General features: G+C 43.1%; 1 protein-coding gene across 1 annotated transcript in view; it reads right to left on the reverse strand.

Annotated features, from left to right (window-relative positions):
- LOC139277513 (protein-glutamine gamma-glutamyltransferase 2-like) overlaps positions 1-23,168 on the reverse strand; it is a 46,871-nt gene that overhangs the window by 10,811 nt on the left and 12,892 nt on the right. The window contains exons 6-9 of the mRNA XM_070896058.1: positions 17,400-17,577; positions 15,284-15,419; positions 13,625-13,728; positions 12,646-12,888 (exon numbers count right to left, since the gene is read on the reverse strand). Coding sequence (XP_070752159.1) covers positions 12,646-12,888; positions 13,625-13,728; positions 15,284-15,419; positions 17,400-17,577 — 661 coding nt within the window. The remainder of the gene's footprint in view (positions 1-12,645; positions 12,889-13,624; positions 13,729-15,283; positions 15,420-17,399; positions 17,578-23,168) is intronic.

Below are 23,168 nucleotides of genomic sequence, written 5' to 3' on the forward strand. Positions count from 1 at the left end.
ATAGCAAGAATGTCCTTCCTCAAGTTAGGAGACCAAAACTGTACACAATACTCCAGGTGTGGCCTCACCAAGGCCCTGTACAACTGTAGCAACACCTCCCTGCCCCTGTATTCAAATCCCCTCGCTATGAAGGCCAACATGCCATTTGCTTTCTTAACCGCCTGCTGTACCTGCATGCCAACCTTCAATGACTGATGTACCATGACACCCAGGTCTCGTTGCACCTTCCCTTTTCCTAATCTGTCACCAGTCAGATAATAGTCTGTCTCTCTGTTTTTACCACCAAAGTGGATAACCTCACATTTATCCACATTATACTTCATCTGCCATGCATTTGCCCACTCACCTAACCTATCCAAGTCACTCTGCAGCCTAATAGCATCCTCCTCGCAGCTCACACTGCCACCCAACTTAGTATCATCTGCAAATTTGGAGATACTGCATTTAATCCCCTCGTCTAAATCATTAATGTACAATGTAAACAGCTGGGGCCCCAGCACAGAACCTTGCGGCACTCCACTAGTCACTGCCTGCCATTCTGAAAAGTACCCGTTTACTCCTACTCTTTGCTTCCTGTCTGACAACCAGTTCTCAATCCACATCAGCACACTACCCCCAATCCCATGTGCTTTAACTTTGCACATTAATCTCTTGTGTGGGACCTTGTCGAAAGCCTTCTGAAAGTCCAAATATACCACATCAACTGGTTCTCCTTTGTCCACTTTACTGGAAACATCCTCAAAAAATTCCAGAAGATTTGTCAAGCATGATTTCCCTTTCACAAATCCATGCTGACTTGGACCTATCATGTCACCATTTTCCAGATGCACTGCTATGACATCCTTGATAATTGATTCCATCATTTTACCCACTACTGAGGTCAGGCTGACCGGTCTATAATTCCCTGTTTTCTCTCTCCCTCCTTTTTTAAAAAGTGGGGTTACATTGGCTACCCTCCACTCCATAGGAACTGATCCAGAGTCAATGGAATGTTGGAAAATGACTGTCAATGCATCCGCTATTTCCAAGGCCACCTCCTTAAGTACTCTAGGATGCAATCCATCAGGCCCTGGGGATTTATCGGCCTTCAATCCCATCAATTTCCCCAAAACAATTTCCCGACTAATAAAGATTTCCCTCAGTTCCCCCTCCTTACTAGACCCTCTGACCCCTTTTATATCCGGAAGGTTGTTTGTATCCTCCTTAGTGAATACCGAACCAAAGTACTTGTTCAATTGGTCCGCCATTTCCTTGTTCCCCGTTATGACTTCCCCTGATTCTGACTGCAGTGGACCTACGTTTGTCTTCACCAACCTTTTTCTCTTTACATACCTATAGAAACTTTTGCAATCCGCCTTAATGTTCCCTGCAAGCTTCTTCTCGTACTCCATTTTCCCTGTCCTAATCAAACCCTTTGTCCTCCTCTGCTGAGTTCTAAATTTCGCCCAGTCCCCAGGTTCGCTGCTATTTCTGGCCAATTTGTATGCCACTTCCTTGGCTTTAATACTATCCCTGATTTCCCTAGATAGCCACGGTTGAGCCACCTTCCCCTTTTTATTTTTACGCCAGACAGGAATGTACAATTGTTGTACTTCATCCATGCGGTCTCTAAATGTCTGCCATTGCCCATCCACAGTCAACCCCCTAAGTATCATTCGCCAATCTATCCTAGCCAATTCTCGCCTCATACCTTCAAAGTTACCCTTCTTTAAGTTCTGGACCATGGTCTCTGAAATTACTGTTTCATTCTCCATCCTAATGCAGAATTCCACCATATTATGGTCACTCTTCCCCAAGGGGCCTCGCACAATGAGATTGCTAATTAATCCTCTCTCATTACACAACACCCAGTCTAAGATGGCCTCCCCCCTAGTTGGTTCCTCAACATATTGGTCTAGAAAACCATCCCTTATGCACTCCAGGAAATCCTCCTCCACCGTATTGCTTCCAGTTTGGCTAGCCCAATCTATGTGCATATTAAAGTCACCCATTATAACTGCTACACCTTTATTGCATGCACCCCTAATTTCCTGTTTGATGCCCTCCCCAACATCCCTATTACTGTTTGGAGGTCTGTACACAACTCCTACTAACGTTTTTTGCCCTTTGGTGTTCTGCAGCTCTACCCATATAGATTCCACATCATCCAAGCTAATGTCTTTCCTAACTATTGCATTAATCTCCTCTTTAACCAGCAATGCTACCCCACCTCCTTTTCCTTTTATTCTATCCTTCCTGAATGTTGAATACCCCTGAATGTTGAGTTCCCAGCCCTGATCATCCTGGAGCCACGTCTCCGTAATCCCAATCACATCATATTTGTTAACATCTATTTGCACAATTAATTCATCCACCTTATTGCGGATACTCCTTGCATTCAGACACAAAGCCTTCAGGCTTGTTTTATTAACACCCTTTGTCCTTTTAGAATTTTGCTGTACAGTGGCCCTTTTTGTTTTTTGCCTTGGGTTTCTCTGCCCTCCACCTTTCCTCATCTCCTTTCTGTCTTTTGCTTTTGTCTCCTTTTTGTTTCCCTCTGTCTCCCTGCATTGGTTCCCATCCCCCTGCCATATTAGTTTAAATCCTCCCCAACAGCACTAGCAAACACTCCCCCTAGGACATTGGTTCCAGTCCTGCCCAGGTCTTCCAAGTCGTTAATATAGATTGTAAATAGTTGGATAAACGGGAGTCGCTGTGAGTTTGTAAACAGGCAGCATAGTTTTCAATGAGCTGATGTTTACAGAGGGTGGAAGATTGGAGGCTGACCAGGAGAGCATTGGAATAGTCATTAATTGTAATTAACAGTCTGCTTATTCGATATTGTAGCTGACTTGGCCTCGATGAATAAAAGATGTTCCCTGTTTAATTGAGAGAGAGATAGAGACTGAAAAAAAGAGAGCAAGAAAGAAAGAAAGAGAGGACAAAAAGAACAAACCTGTGCATTATTTTTTAAAAAGCTAAGAAAACACCAACAGAACACAACACAGAATATTTATGCAGAAATGGCTGGTTTCATGATAACAAATGGAACTGCCTACAGTTCATTTTTACCTAAGTGAAACTTTCTGTTTTCCATTATTCCTGCACATCCCAATGTTACTGACAACCACTTCACAATTAAGTCATATGATATTTGAGAAGATTTTAACACAGTTATGAAACAGAAAACTGTTGAATTTAATAGGCTGCATCAAAGTATCCAAATTTGTGATACTGTATGTTGTTAAAACAAAGTTATCAGATTCTACAGCCCAGGGATATATGGTATCCATGTAGCAGATAATAGTCAAAGTGGGTTTCAATTACTTTGTACTCTGTGGTGAATAAGCGCATCACGTGTAGGGAAATCCCTGACAGAGGTCCCTGTCGGAATGTGCAGGAATGTTGGTATCAGGACAGCAGAAGAGGATTGTGAAAGATGACAAAGTCTGTAATACAATATTTTATTTTGAATAGTATTAATTTATCTGCTCTATTTAAAAGAATTATTTGTAGATTTATATCTTGGTCTGACAGTGTTTATTCAGTATGCCTACTAAAGATGAGGACTATCACATGCCACCACATGGCACAATCCAGTAAGGGAGTGTACAGTGGCAAGGATTGGATCATTGGGTCTTGCTATCACTTACCTATATTGGGCAGATAAAGGCAGCTTTCTGAGTATAAGGAATGCAAGGTTCATGAATGTTCAGCCCAAATGAAATATCAAGAAAGGAGGGAGAGAGAAAACAGGAAAGTGTAGACCAGTTAGCCTGACATCAGGAGTAGGGGAAATGCTAAAATCTATTATTAGGGGTGTGGTAACAGGGGCATTTAGAAAATCATAATATGATTGGGTAGAGTCAACACACATTTATTAAAAGCAAATCTGTTTGGCAAATCTGTATTTTGAGGTTGTAATTAGCAGGGTAGATAAGGGGGAACCAGTGGATGTAGTGTACTTGGCATTCGATAAGGTACCACATATGAGGTTATTACACAAAATTAGGGCTCACAGGTTTGTAGAGGTGTTGATATTAAAATAGTTGTACAGGTGTTGAGTTGGGAGTGGCTTAGCCAGTCACATGATGTTTACAAGACTCAAAAAAACCCCAGCCAGTTGGGTTCAGGGGATCCGCAACGAGACAGGTGGTTGCCTAAAAGGTTATTACACAAGCTAAGATCTCATGGGATTAGTGGTAATACATTAGCATGGATAGAAGATTAGTTAACAGACAGAAAACAGAGAGCAGGGATAAACGGGTCTTTTTCAGGTTGGCAGGCTGTAACTAGTGCGGTGCTGCAAGGCTCAATGCTGGTGCCTCAGCTATTTACTATCTGTATTAATGACCTAGATGAAGGGACCGAGTGTCATGTATTCAAGTTTGCTGATGATATAAAGCTAGGTGGGACAGTAAGCTATGAGGAGAACACAAAGCGTCTGCAATGGGATATAGATAGACTGAGTGGGCAGTATTGTGGCAGATGGAGTATAATGTAGGGAAATGTGAGGTTATTCACTTTGGTAGGAAGAATAGAAAAACAGAATATTTTTTAAATGGTGAGAAAGTTTAAAATGTTGGTGTTCAGAGAGAGTTGGGTGTCCTTGTGCAAGAATACAGAAAGCTAGCATGCAGGTACAGCAAGCAATAAGGAAGGCAAATGGCATGTTGTCCTTTATTGCAAGGGGTTTGGAGTCTAAGAGTAAGGAAATCTTGCTACAATTGTACAGGGCCTTGGTGAGACCACAGCTGGAGTACTGTGCACAGTTTTGGTCTCCTTTTCTAAGGAAGGATATACTTACCTTGGAGGCAGTACAACGGAGGTTCATTAGATTGATTCCTGGGATGAGAGGGCTGCCTTACGATGAGAGATTGTGTAGAATGGGTCTATACTCTCTGGAGTTTAGAAGAATGAGAGTTGATCTCATTGAAATATACAACATTCTGAAGGGAATTGATAGGATAGATGCTGAGAGGTTGTTTCCCCTGACTGGAGTGTCTAGAACTAGGGGTCACAATCTCAGGATGAGGGGAAGGCCATTTAAGACAGAGATGAGGAGGAATTTCTTCACTCAGAGGGTTGTGAATCTTTCGAATTCTCTACCCTAGAGGGCTGTGGATGCTAAGTCTCCGAATATATTCAAGGCTGAGATAGATAGATTTTTGGAGTCTAGGGGAATTAATGGATATGGGGATCAGGCAGGAAAGTGGAATTGAGGTCGATGATCAGCCATGATCTTATTGAATGGTGGAGCAGGCTCAATGGGCCGTAGGGCCTACTCCTGCTCCTATTTCTTATGTTCTCTTATGTTCTTATGTTGTGAGCCTGGTGGATGAACTAGTAATGTGTAGTGTGATTGTTAAACCTTTGCAAATAACCAACTCGTTCTTAATAGCAATGTGTCACTATGAATTTTTATGCAAAGAACCCATGAAGCAAATATATTACAATGGATTTGGAGGTAATATCTTTTAACATGGTTTGAGGATTGCTTGATGGACAGAAAATAGAAAATCTCATTGAAATATACAAGATTCTTACAGAGCTTGACAGGGTAGATGTTGGAAGGATGTTGCCCCTGGTTGGGGAATCTAGAACTAGGGGTCACAGTCTCAGAATAAGAGGTCGGCCATATAGAAGTGAGATGAGGCAAAATTCCTTTACTCAAAAGGGTTGTGAATCTTTGGAATTTGCTGCATGTGGATGCTCAGGCCAACTGCTCTGCAGTTCCATGTTTACTTTCTCCCTCCTTTCTTAAAATTCCACTTAGGCTCAGCATTTTAGACAGAGATCGATAGAATTTTGGATATTAAGGCAATCAAGGGATAATGTGGGAAGATGGAGTTGAGGTAGAAGATAAGCCATGATCTTATTGAATGGCAGAGCAGGCTTGATGGGCCAAATGGTCCACTCATGCTTCTATTTCTTATGAACATATGTTGTTATCTACCATAAAGTCCAAAGATAATAGAGACTTTACTCCAAGATCTCCATATCTCCATATCTCCAAAGAAGGGTAACGTTGAAGGTATGAGGCGTGAATTGGTTAGGATAGATTGGCAAATGATACTTAAGGGGTTGACAGTGGATGGGCAATGGCAGACATTTAGAGACCGCATGGATGAACTACAACAATTGTACATCTCTGTCTGGCGTAAAAATAAAAAAGGGAAGGTGGCTCAACCGTGGCTATCAAGGGAAATGAGGGATAGTATTAAAGCCAAGGAAGTGGCATACAAATTGGCCAGAAATACCAGCGAACCTGGGAACTGGGAGAAATTTAGAACTCAGCAGAGGAGGTCAAAGGGTTTGATTAGGGCAGGGAAAATAGAGTACGAGAGGAAGCTTGCAGGGAACATTAAGACGGACTGCAAAAGCTTCTACAGATATTTAAAGAGAAAAAGGTTAGTAAAGACAAACGTAGGTCCCCTGCAGTCAGAATCAGGGGAAGTCATAACGGGGAACAAAGAAATGGCAGACCAATTGAACAAGTACTTTGGTTCGGTATTCACTAAGGAGGACACAAACAACCTTCCGGATATAAAAGGGGTCAGAGGGTCTAGTAAGAAGGAGGAACTGAGGGAAATCCTTATTAATCAGGAAATTGTGTTGGGGAAATTGATGGGATTGAAGGCCGATAAATCCCCAGGGCCTGATGGACTGCATCCCAGAGTACTTAAGGAGGTGGCCTTGGAAATAGCAGATGCATTGACAGTCATTTTCCAACATTCCACTTTTTAAAAAAGGAGGGAGAGAGAAAACAAGGAATTATAGACCGGTCAGCCGGACATCGGTGGTGGGTAAAATGACGGAATCAATCATTAAGGATGTCATAGCAGCGCATTTGGAAAGAGGTGACATGATAGGTCCGAGACAGCATGGATTTGTGAAAGGGAAATCATGCTTGACAAATCTTCTGGAATTTTTTGAGGATGTTTCCAGTTAGAGTGGACAAGGGAGAACCAGTTGATGTGGTGTATTTGGACTTTCAGAAGGCTTTTGCCAAGGTCCCACACAAGAGATTAATGTGCAAAGTTAAAGCACATGGGATTGGGGGTAGTGTGCTGACGTGGATTGAGAACTGGTTGGCAGACAGGAAGCAAAGAGTAGGAGTAAATGGGTACTTTTCAGAATGGCAGGCAGTGACTAGTGGGATACCGCAAGGTTCTGTGCTGGGGCTCCAGCTATTTACATTGTACATTAATGATTTAGACGAGGGGATTAAATGTAGTATCTCCAAATTTGCGGATGACACTACGTTGGGTGGCAGTGTGAGCTGCGAGGAGGATGCTATGAGGCTGCAGAGTGACTTGGATAGGTTAGGTGAGTGGGCAAATGCATGGCAGATGAAGTATAATGTGGATAAATGTGAGATTATCCACTTTGGTGGTAAAAACAGAGAGACAGACTATTATCTGAATGGTGACAGATTAGGAAAAGGGGAGGTGCAACGAGACCTGGGTGTCATGGTACATCAGTCATTGAAGGTTGGCATGCAGGTACAGCAGGCGTTAAGAAAACAAATGGCATGTTGGCCTTCATAGCAAGGGGATTTGAGTACAGGGGCAGGGAGGTGTTACTACAGTTGTACAGGGCCTTGGTGAGGCCACACCTGGAGTATTGTGTACAGTTTTGGTCTCCTAACTTGAGGAAGGACATTCTTGCTATTGAGGGAGCGCAGCGAAGGTTCACCAGACTGATTCCTGGGATGGCGGGACTGACATATCAAGAAAGACTGGATCAACTGGGCTTGTATTCACTGGAGTTCAGAAGAATGAGAGGGGATCTCATATAAACGTTTAAAATTCTGATGGGTTTAGACAGGTTAGATGCAGGAAGAATGTTCCCAATGTTGGGGAAGTCCAGAACCAGGGATCACAGTCTAAGGATAAGGGGTAAGCCATTTAGGACCGAGATGAGGAGAAACTTCTTCACCCAGAGAGTGCTGAACCTGTGGAATTCTCTACCACAGAAAGTTGTTGAGGCCAATTCACTAAATATATTCAAAAAGGAGTTAGATGTAGTCCTTACTACTAGGGGGATCAAGGGGTATGGCGAGAAAGCAGGAATGGGGTACTGAAGTTGCATGTTCAGCCATGAACTCATTGAATGGCGGTGCAGGCTTGAAGGGCCGAATGGCCTACTCCTGCACCTATTTTCTATGTTTCTATCAGTGAAAAGAGATGTGGTTGCAAGGCGACAGGACTGGGAATTAAATATTCAGGGGTACTTGACAATCCGGAAGGACAGTCAGAAAGGAAAAGAGTAGCTATATTGATAAAGGATGGAATCACTGCAATAATAAGAAACAATATTGGCTCAAATGATAAGGGTGTTGAAACAGTTTCAGGAGATAAGGAACAATAAGTGGAAAAAGTCACTGATGGGTGTAGTCTATAGGCCCCCTAACAGTAGCAACTCTGTTGGTTGGAGCATAAACCAGGAAATAGTGGGGGCTTGTAAAAAGGGAACAGCAATAATCATGGGTGATTTTAACCTCCATATTGATTGGACAAATCAAATTGGTCTGGGTAGCCTTGAGGAGGAGTTCATAGAGTGCGTAAGGGATGGGTCCTTGAGCAGTCTGGAACCAACCAGGAGGCAGGCTATCTTAGATCTGGTCCTGTGTAATGAGACAGGATTAATAAACAATCTCCAAGTAAAAGATCCCCTTGGAATGAGTGATCATAGCATGACTGATTTTCAACTTCAGATGGAGGGTGAGAAAGTTGGATCTGTAAATAGCGTACAAAGCTTAAATAAAGGAGACTATGAAGGTATGAGGGCAGAGTTGGGTAAAGTGGACTGGGAGAATAGATTAAAGTGTAGGAGGTTTGATGAATAGTGGTGTACATTTAAGGAGATATTTCACAACTGTCAAGAAAAATATATTCCAGTGAGGAGGAAAGAGTGTAAGAGAAAAGAAATAAAGGATGATATCCAATTAAAAACAAGGGCAGACAAAGTGGCTAAAACTAATGGGAGGACAGAAGATTGGGAAGCTTTTAAAAGCCAGCAAAGAATGACTAAAAAAATGCTTAAGAAAGGGAAGATAGACTATGAAAGTAAACTAGCACAAAATATAAAAACAGATAGCAAGAGTTTCTATAGGTATATGAAAAGGAAAAGAGTGGCTCAAGTAAACGTTGATCCCTTAGAGGACGAGACTGGGGAAATAGTGATGGGGAACATGGAGATGGCAGAAATTCTGAACAAATATTTTGTATCAGTCTTTACGGTAGAGGACACTAACAATATTCCGACAGTGGATAGTCTAGGGGCTATACGGGGGAGGAACTTAACACAATCACAATCACTAAAGAGGTGGTACGCAGTAAGATAATGGGACAAATGGTAGATAAATCCCCTGGACCTGATGGCTTGCATCCTAGGGTCTTAAGAGAAGTAACGGCAGCGATTGTGGAAGCATTGGTTGTAATTTACCAACATTTCCTGGATTCTAGGGAGGTCCCAGCAGATTGGAAAACTTCAAATGTAATGCCCCTATTTAAAAAAGGAGGCAGACAAAAAGCAGGAAACTATAGACCAGTTAGCCTAACATCTATGGTTGGGAAAATGTTGGAGTCCATTATTAAAGAAGCAGTAGCAGGACATTTGGAAAAGCAAAATTCAGTCAGGCAGAGTCAGCATGGATTTATGAAAGGGAAATCATGTTTGCCAAATTTGTTGGAGTTCTTTGAGGATGTAACGAACAGGGTGGATAAAGGGGAACCAGTGGATGTGGTGTATTTGGACTTCCAGAAGGCATTTGACAAGGTGCCACATAAAAGGTTAAGGCACAAGATAAAAGTTCACGGGGTTGGGGGTAATATCTTAGCTTGGATAGAGGATTAGCTAACTAACAGAGAACAGAGAGTCGGGATAAATGGTTCATTCTATGGTTAGCAACCAGTAACTAGTGGGGTGCCGCAGGAATCAATGCTGGGACCCCAACTATTTACAATCTATATTAACGACTTGGAAGAAGGGACTGAGTGTAACGTAGCCAAGTTTGCTGATGATACAAAGATGGGAGGAAAAGCAATGAGTGAGGACGACACAAAAATTCTGCAAAAGGACATAGACAGGCTAAGTGAGTGGGCAAAAATTTGGCAGATGGAGTATAATGTTGGAAAGTGTGAGGTCATGCACTTTGGCAAAAAAAAAATCAAAGAGCAAGTTATTATTTAAATGGAGAAAGATTGCAAAGTGCCGCAGTACAGCGGGACCTGGGGGTATTGTGCATGAAAGACAAAAGGATAGTATGCAGGTCTTGCAAGTGATCAGGAAGGCCAATGATATCTTGGCCCTTATTGCAAAGGGGATGGATTATAAAAGCAGGGAAGTCTTACTACAGCTTTCTGAGGTATTCGTGAGACCACACCTGGAACACTGCGTGCAGTTTTGGTTTCCATATTTACGAAAGGATATTCTTGCTTTGGAGGCAGTTCAGAGAAGGTTCACTCGGTTGATTCCGGGGATGAGGGGGTTGACTTATGAGGAAAGGTTGAGTAGGTTGGGCCTCTACTCATTGGAATTCAAAAGAATGAGAGGTGATCTTATCGAAACGTATAAGATTATGAGGGGGCTTGACAAGGTGGGTGCAGAGAGGATGTTTCCACTGATGGGGGAGTCTAGAACTCGAGGATACGATCTTAGAATAAGGGGCCGCCCATTTAAAACAGAGATGAGGAGAAATTTCTTCTCTCAGAGGGTTGTAAATAAGTGGAATTCGCTGCCTCAGAGAGCTGTGAAAGCTGGGACATTGAATAAATTTAAGTCAGAAATAGACGGTTTTTTAAATGATAATGGAATAAGGGGTTATGGGGAGCGGGCAGAGAAGTGGAGCTGAGTCCATGATCAGATCAGACTTGATCTTATTGAATGGCGGAGCAGGCTCGAGGGGCCGCATGGCCTACTCCTGTTCCTATTTTTTATGTTCTTATGTAAAGTATTGATATCTTTTTTTAAAAAGTCAAAGTTCTTCTGAGGCAATATTTTCTTTCATGAGATGTGAGTTAATTTTTGTAATGCATTACCACATGGATTATCACATGGTTTAGTTTGAGCATGCTCAGTTCGCTCTGACCTAATAAAGCAAGCACATTGATTAGCAACTCATCGTGTCTCTGTTCTGCATTTGTTCTACACATATATATTACAATTTTAAACAAGTTTTCCCTTCTTCTTTAAGGGATGAAATATATTAAAAACTCTATCTCAAAAAGTGAAGTAAGCAATTCTTTTCCAAACAGATTTTAATGCAGTTGAAAGCCCATCATTTTTCCATTGCTTCAAAATATCACTTAGTAAGAACATAAGAAATAGGAACAGGAGTAGACCATACGGCCGCTCGAGCCTGCTCCGCCATTCAATAAGATCATGGCTGATCTGATCATGGACTCAGCTCCACTTCCCCGCCCGCTCTCCATAACCCCTTATCCCCTTATCGTTTAAGAAACTGTCTGTTTCTGTCTTAAATTTATTCAATGTCCCAGCTTCTACAGCTCTCTGAGGCAGCGAATTCCACAGATTTACAACCCTCTCAGAGAAGAAATTCCTCCTCATCTCTGTTTTAAATGGGCAGCCCCTTATTCTAAGATCATGCCCTCTAGTTCTAGTTTCCCCCATCAGTGGAAACATCCTCTCTGCATCCACCTTGTCAAGCCCCCTCATAATCTTATACGTTTTGATATGATCACCTCTCATTCTTCTGGATTTCAATGAGTAGAGGCCCAACCTACTCAACCTTTCCTCATAATTCAACCCCCTTATCTCTGGAATCAACCTAGTGAACCTTTTCTGAACTGCCTCCAAAGCAAGTATATCCTTTCGTAAATATGGAAACCAAAACTGCACGCAGTATTCCAGGTGTGGCCTCACCAATACCTTGTATAGCTGTAGCAAGACTTCTCTGCTTTTATACTCCATCCCCATTGCAATAAAGGTCAAGATACCATTGGCCTTCCTGATTACTTGCTGTACCTGCATACTATCCTTTTGTGTTTCATGGACAAGTACTCCCAGGTCCCACTCTACTGCAGCACTTTGCAATCTTTCACCATTTAAATATTAACTTACTCTTTGATTTTTTTCTGCCAAAGTGCATGACCTCACACTCTCCAACGTTATAGTCCATCTGCCAAATTTTTGCCCACTCACTTAGCCTGTCTATATCTTTCTGCAGATTTTATTGTGTCCTCACACATTATTTTTCCTCCCATCTTTGTATCGTCAGCAAACCTGGCTATGTTACACTCAGTCCCTTCTTCTAAGTCATTAATATAGATTGTAAATAGTTGGGGTCCCAGCACTGATCCCTGCCCCTTAAAGATCATTCACGAATTTATAGAAGTTAAAATATTTTTCAATAAGTTAGAGATAATGTTATCCCATAAAGCATGTTTTTACCAGTACATTTTCAATTCCTTTGATTTAGACCATTAATTTTCCTAACTATAAGAAATATATTGGATTCTAGATAACTTTGAATTGTAACTGTCCCGATCTTAGGTTGAAAAAAACAACACATTACCAATTGCTCCCAGCAATATATTTTTGAACTCCTGATTATTTTATAAAGAACTGTATTTTGATATAAGATTAGAGATGATACAAATTTTCCTTTCTTTACTTTGTGCTAATTAATTTTTTTCTTACCGTCAGAGTATTTGTAATGGCCTGTGACATCCTCACGTTCATCAGAACCGCATCTCTTCGTGCTCGTGCAGTGGCCAACACGTGACACATTCATATCCATCCTCATCTTTGTTCCATTTCCAAAAACCAGCCATTCCACACAATGTGCATTTACCTCAGCAAAAACAAATGGGACATCATACTTCATATCCATGTCGCCTTCTTTGATTGCCTTGACTGGAGCTGGTCCACAGCAGTAGATTCCTTAAAAAGCAGGGAAATGATGGAGAATATGAATATATAAAATTAACAGGTACCTGAAAGGCACATTACTTTTGTATGTGTACTGTATTTAAACAGGGTATCTGCCATATGTATGTAGGCACCGGAGCTGCAAATCCACTGAACCTAGAGCCGTCCCCTCAAAAGGCAATGAGGAAATGCTGGAGTTTAATACAAACTCCTCGATTCAATTACTCTCTGGTATCTGACTATTGCTATCTATTATTCTATTTATATTCCATGCAATACATTTCACTGGGGCTGAAAGGGTTAACTTATGAGGCCAGGTTTCATAGACTAGGATTGTAGTCCCTCACGTATAGATGATTAAAGGGTGATCTAATTGAGATGCTTCAGATGAATAAAGGATTTTATAGTGTAGAGAGAAACTATTTCCTTTGGTGGGGGAGTCTCGAACAAGGGGGCATAACCTTAAAATTAGAGCTAGGCTCAAAGGGTTGTGGAAATCTGGAACTCTCTCCCCTAAAATGTTGTTGAGGCTGGGTCAATTGGAAATTTCAAAACTGCAATTGATAGATTTTTGTTAGCTAAGGGTATTAAACGTTGTGTAATCAAGGCGGGTTAGATTCAGATCAGCCAGGATCTAATTGAATGGCAGAACAGGCTCCAGAGCCTGATTGGCCTACTCCTGTTCATGTCTTCCTCCTGGTGTTATCATTTCATTCATAATGCATCTCCTAATCCTTTCAGTCTTTACCATCACTTTCTTCCTGTGGTGTTGCATCCACTACCTGCCATCCATCATTGCCTAAACGCAAGTCATTTCGTGTCATCCAACATTCATTCCACACGTGGAAATTCCTAAAGTAAAAACAAAAGTGAAAAGTCTCACATTTCTGAAAATCTCACAGAAATAGAACTATTAATAGCTGTGAACGGGCCTTATATCCGATTTTCAAATGTTCCTTGTGGCGAAGGCAATACAAATACTGGCATAATCCTAGCACCAAACTGCAAATATTGACACACTCCAAGAGATACCATGCAAATATTAACACACTTATAGAGACTTCCTGCAAATGTTGACACACTTTAGAATGCCCCTAAAATATCTAAAATATAATGTCAGTTAGCCAAAGGGATATCATTGCAGAAAATATTAATTATGCAGCAACAGAAAGATTGTGTTAGTAAGTCAACAAATACAGAAGTCTGATGGCCTCATAGATGAGCTCAAAATCCCCTCGTGTCCAAGGATCTCAATCTGAGAACCTTTGTGTTACAATGGGGTACTTCATTAGAACCACATATTGGTTACTAAGGAGCCGAAATGGCCCTCCGCCCTATCTGGGGTGGATAATTAGAATTACATCGTGATTTACCACCCCAATCGATGGGGCGGGAATTAGAGGGAAATTGCCCTCTTTTCTTCTGAAAAATCATTGGGGCAGTGTTTGGGGCGGCAGAGGGGCGGACGCGAGTCAGGAGAGGGCGGAAGGCGGGCTGTGTCATCAGAGCGATGCTGATGATGTCAGCGGACACTTAGCAACATCCCTCCACTTCACTTAAAGGAGAGGAACGCTGCGAGGCCTACTTGGCGCCCTCTGGGCTTCGGCCAGAGTCGGCCGACAACTAAAATAAAATGGCGGCCGCGGCAGTACACCCTCCCCTTTAAGGACGGACGCGCACTGCTATTTAAAAAAGGGGCATTTTGAGCTACACTTTTTATATGAATACTTATAATGGAAAAACCTTAGGTTGACATTTCATGATGGGCAAACCTCTCATCAACATTTGGTTGTAAATGCAGACCCTCTGACACTAGATGGCACTACTGAACCACCCCATCCCCTGCCACCCCCACACCCCCAATCCCCACCATTACCCCACCCCCACCCCCACACCCCCAATTCCCGATGTTTTTGCATAATTGCAAATTCACAATCTCTTTTATCTCTTATCTGTTTCTGACACAACTGTGAGAAACTTACTCCAATTGTATATTAATCTACTTGAAATACCGGCTGCTCGCCACTTTCCTGATGTACTGAAAACTCATCTGTCCCCATTCCCGGCACAGCTCTCAAAACTGCTGCCAAAGTATTTCCCAGCCCTGCTCCACCTCTGCCTTGGCCCGACTCCGAACCACGTTCTGCCGAATGTTTCTTCCAGTTTGCTTTCCTTTTTTCCTTCTCTTAGGTTTTCCTTGTGGCTCCATATTTAAACACTGGCTGCCAGACATTTTTTTTTAAAATATGGAAAATATCCACCCAGCCCTCCTCCCACCGACACTTGGGTTTGTTGGCATAAAGTTCTCTCCATGTCAGGTTTAACTACAACACAGGCATTATGCCATTTGCAGTGCATTTAGTAAAAGCATTGAGCTGTTTGAATATTCATTTCTGTTTTAACTCACCAAATACTATCATTTGATTCTCCCGTTCTGTCCCCTTCTACATCATAGTATGAATCAATGGTCAAGTTTGCATCAGCATCATGAGCAGAGTCAAAGTTTGTGACCACACGAGTAGGAATTCCTAAACATCTCAAAACTAAAGAAAGGTCATTAATTTACATCTAATGCATGTGTTTCCAATTACGGCAGCATAGCTATTGTAATGTTGTTAAAAAGTTAATTCTCAACCAATCTGATCAGCCTGGATTTTGCGATCGGGATGACGGAGAACTAGCAGCGTTCGCCGTCATTCCACCTTTGAAACTGACCACAACTTTGGGATTTGGCGTTTGCGGAGGCACAGGTGCATACGGATATCCCAAAGTTGCAGTCAGTCATTGACAGCTCCGAAATAGGCTGTGCTGTGTCCCTCACACACCCCACCCCTTCCCAGAGCCGGCAATCTGTGCAATCAGCCAAATCATTGAAGCTGATGTAAACTTCGGCTCTTCCGCAGTAAGTACGCTGTTAAATTACCCACTAAAAGTTAGACCCAAAGTGATCAGGTGTAACTGGGGTTTTAACAGGCTGTTGACTGCTAATCAAATGTTAAGGGCCTGCAAAACTAATTTTAACTTTCTGCAGTGTGACATGGCTCCATTTGAATAACAATAAAACATTTTAAAACTTATTAAAATAACTTAGCATTTTTGTTATAAGTTTGTCCATCTCTATTTCATGTTTGTCTTTACCCAATGTGAGAGCCCCACTCTTTCTTTTGCTCTCTGTAACTATTCTTAAAAGTTCGAACTTTAAGGGCTTACTCACTTCCTTGTTCTGAGAATTTTGCCTTTTGATTGGCTCCTAAAGCCTGTTGCCATCAGAGCAATTCGAACAAGGGGATTCCCATTAAGTTCCGTTGAATTGATTTCAAGGTCGGAAAACCTGAAGTCCTCGACACAGGGATTGCAAGGTCAGTGTGCGGCACATATTTCAGGGCCAGCCGCGAATGCCTTCACTTCACTGCTGGCCACAAATTCCAGGCCATTATTTTACAATTGGATGCAGATTACATCGACTTGTTGAAGATGTAAGCCGACATCTTGTTGTCACCGTAAATCTTAACATTAACGGCGAATGTGCGATACTGGCTAGCAATTTGTAATGCAGTATGGACTTCACTTACTGCGTCTTTCCTGACCTTAACAGAATGCCATAATAAAATCTTTTACTTTGATGTGAATAACATGAATAGCAATTAATGTGGAAGATTGGGTAGCACTCCTTATTACAACATTACTGCAATACTGGTTTGGTCCATTCATTCTGTGAATTTATCTTGATCTTCTGATCTCTGTAATCTCCTCAAGCCCCTCGACCGTCCAAGATATTTTAGCTCCTCAAATTCTGGCCTCTTGAGTATCCCTGATTTTAATCGCTCAACTATTGGTGGCTGTGGTTTCTGTTGCCTAGGCCCTAAGCTCTGGAATTCCCTGCCTAAACCTCGCCACCTCTCTACCTCTCTTTCCTCCTTGATGACCCTCCTTAAAACCTCTCTCTTTGACCAAGTGTTTGGGCATCTGTCCTAATATCTGCTTGTGTGGCTCAGTGCCAAATTTTGTTTTATTACACCTTTGAAGTGCCTTGGGAAGTTTTATTATGTTAAAGGCGATATAAGTACAAGTTGCCATTATGGGTGCAAACAACCATTTTTGGCCATTTCCAACATTTCTCCAAGGTGTCCACCAATCTTCCATTGGAGATCCCCTGTGTAAGTTTCAGGACCTTAAACATATACACTTGGAATTTCCATGGGGGTTCTCCTGAACTCCTGCCATAACTTCAGCAGGAGATTGGCAAAACCCCAGAGAAATGATCTAACCAGCCATTTATGTTGTTTCCGCAGGGTTTCTGCTGATTTTCCACTGAAATGCCAGTAATTCAGGCGAAATCAAGGGAAATTCCACCCCTTGAATTTCCTTTCAGCATCCATTAAAATGTGTTCGATAAACTTTTGTCTATTTACAAATATATCTCAGTTACTTATGGAAATGTTTAAATATATATCTGCATTTACAATTCCATTTCAACTATAATTCCTTTTACGTGTGAAATCCAACACCAATTGCCTCTCTACCTGTGCAGGCCACTCCTGCAAACACCCAGCACTGTCCATAGCGAACTGCTCGACAGCCATCATTATTCCATTTGCGAAGGATTGCAATACTTCCATTCCAAATCCCTGGATATACTCCCTTGTCATATGGTGAGTGCCATCTGCCCTGAAGTACTCCTCTGTCATCTGAACTATTCACCTGAAAGTATAACATAGTAAATTTGTACTGACATTGTTGTGAAGTCATGACAGCAATGAAGAAGGCAAACACATCAATGGGATCAATGAGTCAAACTTATTGGACAATTTACAGCCATTTACAAAGTAAATGGAACTCTCTCGCTTTTTTCTGGTATTAGCATTTGCTCGGGTCTAGACGTTTGCAATAAATTGGAGGATCACCATTAGTTCCACATTGCATTGCTGTTTGGGGGATCTTCCTTTGCACAAATAGGCTGCAACTTTTCCATAAATTACAACAGTGATTACACTTCAAAAATACTTCATGGGCTGTGAAGCGCTTTGGATATCTTGAGGCCATAAAAGACACATTCATATAAACAAGTTCTTTCTTTTCTCTTAGTTTTCACTTCTTGCTTTAATTTACAATCTTCTAAAGTCCAAATTTGGCAACACATAATTCCGAATTTCTTCATCTTCTCTCTCTTTTCATTTCCACTTTGATGGTGACCCGAACGGCTGGCCTCAGCCTGTACCTGGGTTCTCAATAATACCTCAGGAACTCCCCTCCCACCTCATTTCCATTATAATGTGAGACCTGCATGTCCTGCAGTGGTTTAATTTGGGGAGCCCCAGGAAATTCTGGGGTAGCACAGTGGGGAGCGGGGGGCAGGGAGGGCGGGAAGGTGGGGGCAGGTAGGGTGGAAAGACCCTTTTTCTCCTTTACTGTGCCTAGGGAACTGAACCGCAGGCACGGCAGTGAGGGAAAATCTCCCCTTATTTCAGCACAGTTTTGTCATCCAAACGCCTGAAGCAAACGCAAGAGAATTGAAACTACTGTGAAAGGTCACCAGAAAGGACAATCAACCAAACTGAGGAGGAATAAAAATATTGGAATCAAGACGGTGGGAGGGAGATATGAGGGGATAAAAAGACTGGAATCTGCAGGGGTGACGGGGACGAGTTACTCATCAGACCCAAAAAGATGGAACAGAACTGGTGGTCTTGAATTGATCCTAATTATGTTTCCAATAAGGAAATAAAAGGGAATCTGTCATATGGGCCACTTTACCAGAATCCATCTACGGCCAAAAAGGACCAGTTATTGGTACCTGCCTCAGAATTAGCTATCAGTATTCCATTCAGGTAACTGCGGGATTGAATAGATAATGTTCAACAGCGGCTAAAGGTATTCTGGCGTGCAAGAAAGAGTAATTTTGAGAATAGTATAACAGCATTCACCGTCATTTCACCTTTGAAACTGACCGAAACTTCTGGATTTAGCCCATGTGCAGCCTGATACAGAAATCCTGAAGTTGCAGTCTGTCATTCCCTGCTCGTCCACAGGCTGCGCTGTGCACCCCTTCCCCCCCCCCCCCACCCCCCTCCACCCCCATCCCCCCCCCTCCACCCCCCTCCCCCCCCCCAGAGCTGGCAATCAGTGACATCTCTCAAATCATAAAAACTGGCAAAAATTGTGTCTCTTCCGCAGTAAGTACACTGTTAAATTCCCCACTAAAAGTTACACCCAAAGGGATTAGGTGTAACTGGGGTTTTAACAGCCTATTACTGCTAAACAAACATTATGGACCTGAAAAACTAATTGATGTTTTTCAGTGACAAAACTAAGTTTGTTGACATTACAGCAGCTTGCACTATGGGATTCCCACTAAACTCCATTGATTGGAATTACACAGCAGAAAGCACGACACAGAGATTGTGAAATCTTTGCACGAAGCTTACTTCCTGGCCAATGGCGAACGCCTTTGCTTTGATGCTGACTGCAAATTACAGGTCATTATTTTATTATTCATTAAAGTTATTCATTATATTATGATCCTAACACAGATGAGGCTGCACACAGGGAGGTTAAAGTAACAGTGACCTCAGTCTTTAATAAAACACTCCAGAGTGAGGAACAAGTCTTAGGGGCCGGCTTATATACAGTGCTCCCAAGGGATGCTGGAATCCCTTGGGACTTCAGGGTATGAGCTCCCTGGTGGCGGAACATGCGAGTGCATGCTTTACAGATACACAACATCACTCCCCCCCAAAGTCAAAATGAAAACTATTTACAAGGTGAGGCGGTCGGGAGCCTTTCTGTCCCTGGTGGATCGCCTCGGTACAAATGTCTGTTCTGGTGTGTTGGCTGTGCCCTCACTGGGCTGGCGTGTTGTTGGCCCGGCAGGGCTGCTACTTGAGCCTGGCCTTGCTGGGCTGTTGTGCGTGATGGGTTTGATTTCCTGGTCCGGCGTGGTGTCGTTGATCCTTTGGGTGTGTGTTGTGGGCTCGAAAAAGGTGGTGTCTGCTGTGGGTTGTTCAGGGCAGTCTGTGAACCGCAGCCTCGTTTGGTCCAGGTGCTTTTTGCAAATTTGTCCATTGTCTAGTTTGACTACAAAAACCCAATTCCCTTCTTTAGCTATCACTGTGCCTGCGATCCACTTGGGACCATGTCCATAGTTTAGCACATACACAGGGTCATTCAGATCAATTTCCCATGACACAGTGGCGCGACCATCATTTACATTTTGTTGCTGCCGCCTGCTCTCTACCTGATCATGCAGGTTGGGGTGAACCAGCGGGAGTCTGGTTTTAGGTGTTCTTTTCATGAGTAGCTCAGCTGGGGGCACCCCTGTGAGTGAGTAGGGTCTCATGCGGTAGCTGAGCAGTACTTGGGACAGGCGGGTTTGGAGTGAGCCTTCTGTGACTCGTTTAAGGCTCTGTTTGATTGTTTGTACTGCCCGCTCTGCCTGCCCATTGGAGGCTGGTTTAAATGGGGCCGAGGTAACATGTTTGATCCCATTACAGGTCATGAATTCTTTTAATTCGGCACTGGTGAAACATAGCCCATTGTCACGGACCAGTATGTCAGACAGGCCGTGGGTGGCAAACATGGCCCTCAGGCTTTCAATGGTGGTGGTAGCAGTGCTTCCTGACATTATTTTACATTCAATCCATTTTGAAAAAGCATCCACCACCACCAGGAACATTTTACAGAGAAACGGACCCACATAGTTGACATAGATCCTCCGAACATGGTATTGAGACCTTGCATTTGAATGATTTTTCAATTAACAATACTTTCTCAGGAACTTTGTGGATTGGTAACAGTTTACTGCAATTTTTCCATTTATTGGGGAGGGAGGGATGAAGGGGATTACATCAGTAATCTTTCACTGATAAGGGTCCAAGCACAAAAAAATCTGCTCTTAGGATAACAAGTATCGCTCCCTCTTTGTAATTCCTCCTCCCCCCCACGATTCCCGCCCTCCACTGTACCCGTTGTCACAAGTTGGGGGAGGATTAGCACAAAATAGAATGAGTAGATGCTGTACGAGCCGTCAAAGAACAAATTTGCCCCACCCACGATCCGACATTGGGATAGCTGCCTGATGCAGCTCTTATCTGTGTCAAGCAGCCGCAGCTAGGCCCCTTGAGCGAGAAAGAAAACAGCCCCGTCTGCACACGGGCAGGAGTGTGCAGCAAATCATCAGCGCTACTTTTACTTGGGACAAGAAAGTGTCATAGAATGTTCTGAACAGATTGTGACTTATTTCAGGGCTGTGTCTCCATCCCTCCCTCAGGCAACGTTAAAGATGGCTGCTAAGCTTTGTAAACACACACAACTCAAATTAATTCGCACATGCGCCCAAGGTGGGGTGGAAATTTGGGGTCTTCAGTGATATAAAACTAAATCCAGGGGGGTGGAACTGCAGTGTACTATTCAACGCTCTTCCACCCAGAGACGGATTTCTTTCAATTCTGCAACTTTGCCTGCATCTGGTCCTACGTCTTCACTACTGCAAAGCCCTAGTCCATAGCTTTATCAACAGGGCTCATCTTCTTAAGAGCATGCCATTATTCAAGTCATTTAGAAAGTCATGTTTTTCTGCACAATGTCCCGCACTCATCATCTGCATCTGTTCTCGGCTCCAGTGCCCCAATAAACGGACTTCAACATTTCTCCATGCATTTTCCCCAACTGATCTCCCTCAGCCACCAATCCTCTGCTCTTCTAACATGAGTTATTCCTTGTTCCCCACGCTCTTGGCTCCCGCCACTGCTTTCAAAACAGAAATCACAGTCAAAGCGAGGTTATGTCCAAAATACCACTCACTCAATTTGGTGGCAATAACTAAATGCTTCATTTTCCAGCTGCTCTGGAACATTCCTGTCAAATAATAACAAAGTAATACAAGAGAAGTGTAATTGCTACAATGTTTACTCCCAACAGGGGGCCATCTAGTGTCCAGCCAACAATATGCAAGTACCATACATATCACTTTTGGGGCCCTTTCTGCTCAGCATCATATCCTTCCTCTATCTTTAAAATCCTTTGAAAGGCCACTGTATGCAAGCAAAGCTACAGAAATACAATTGTTGTTCACTATCTTCCATGTCCATACAGGTTAGGAAATCCCATGCAGTACACAGTTTTTTACTAGGGCCAGCAGAGGATCTTGGCTGGTCCAAGTCCTAATCTGGCGGGCCGTGACAGGTGATTTATCATTTTTAAAAGCTTCCATGACCATCCACAAGTCTACGGGCTGCACCACCATCAACAAGTTTGCAGGCTGCGCCATTTCCACCCCCGTGGTGGGCAATGGTAGCCGACTGAGAGCATCTGTACAGTTCTCGGCACCTGGCCGTGGCGGATGGTATAGTTATACGCTGATAGCGCAAGTGCCCACCTTTGTATGCAGGCTGAGGCATTAGTATTTATCCCCTTGTTTTTAGCGAACAGGGATGTGAGTGGCTTGTGATCGGTTTCCAGCTCAAATTTGAAGCCAAACTGGTACTGATGCATTTTCTTTACCCCGAAGACACACATTAATGCCTCTTTCTCAATCATGCTGTAGGCCCTCTCGGCCTTAGGCAAGCTCGTGGAAGCATAAGCGACAGGTTGCAACTTCTCCACAACGTTAGCTTGTTGTAATACACACCCGACTCCATACGACGACGCATCACATGCTAGCACAAATCTTTTGCACGGGTTATACAATATAAGCAGCTTGTTGGAGCATAAAATGTTTCTCGCTTTCTCAAAAGCAATTACTTGTTTTTTTTCCCCATACCCAGTTCTCACCTTTGCACAATAACACATGTAGGGGCTCTAAAAGGATGCTTAACCCCGATAGGAAGTTCCCAAAATAATTGAGGAGTCCCAGGAACGACCGCAGCTCCGTGACTTTCTGTGGCCTGGGCGCGTTCATGATAGCCTCTGTCTTGGCGTCTGTGGGCCGAATGCCATCTGCCGCGATCTTTCTCCCCAAAAACTCCACTTCTGTTGCCAAGAAGACACATTTTGACCTCTTCAGCCACAGCCCTTCGCGATCCAGTCGCTGGAGGACCTCCTCCTGGTTTTGTAGGTGCTCGGCGGTGTCCCGACCCGTGACCAATATGTCGTCCTGAAAGACCACCGTGTGTGATACCGACTTGAGTAGGCTCTCCATATTTCTCTGAAAGATCGCTGCAGCCAACCGAATTCCAAACGGGCATCTGTTGTAGATGAACAGTCCCTTGTGCATGTTGATGCAGGTGAGGCCCTTCGAATACTCCTCCAGCTCCTGCGTCATGGTCGAGCTTGGTGAACGTCTTGCCTTCTGCCAG

Source organism: Pristiophorus japonicus, chromosome 12 (assembly GCF_044704955.1).
Source record: "Pristiophorus japonicus isolate sPriJap1 chromosome 12, sPriJap1.hap1, whole genome shotgun sequence".
Lineage (NCBI taxonomy): Eukaryota > Metazoa > Chordata > Chondrichthyes > Pristiophoridae > Pristiophorus > Pristiophorus japonicus.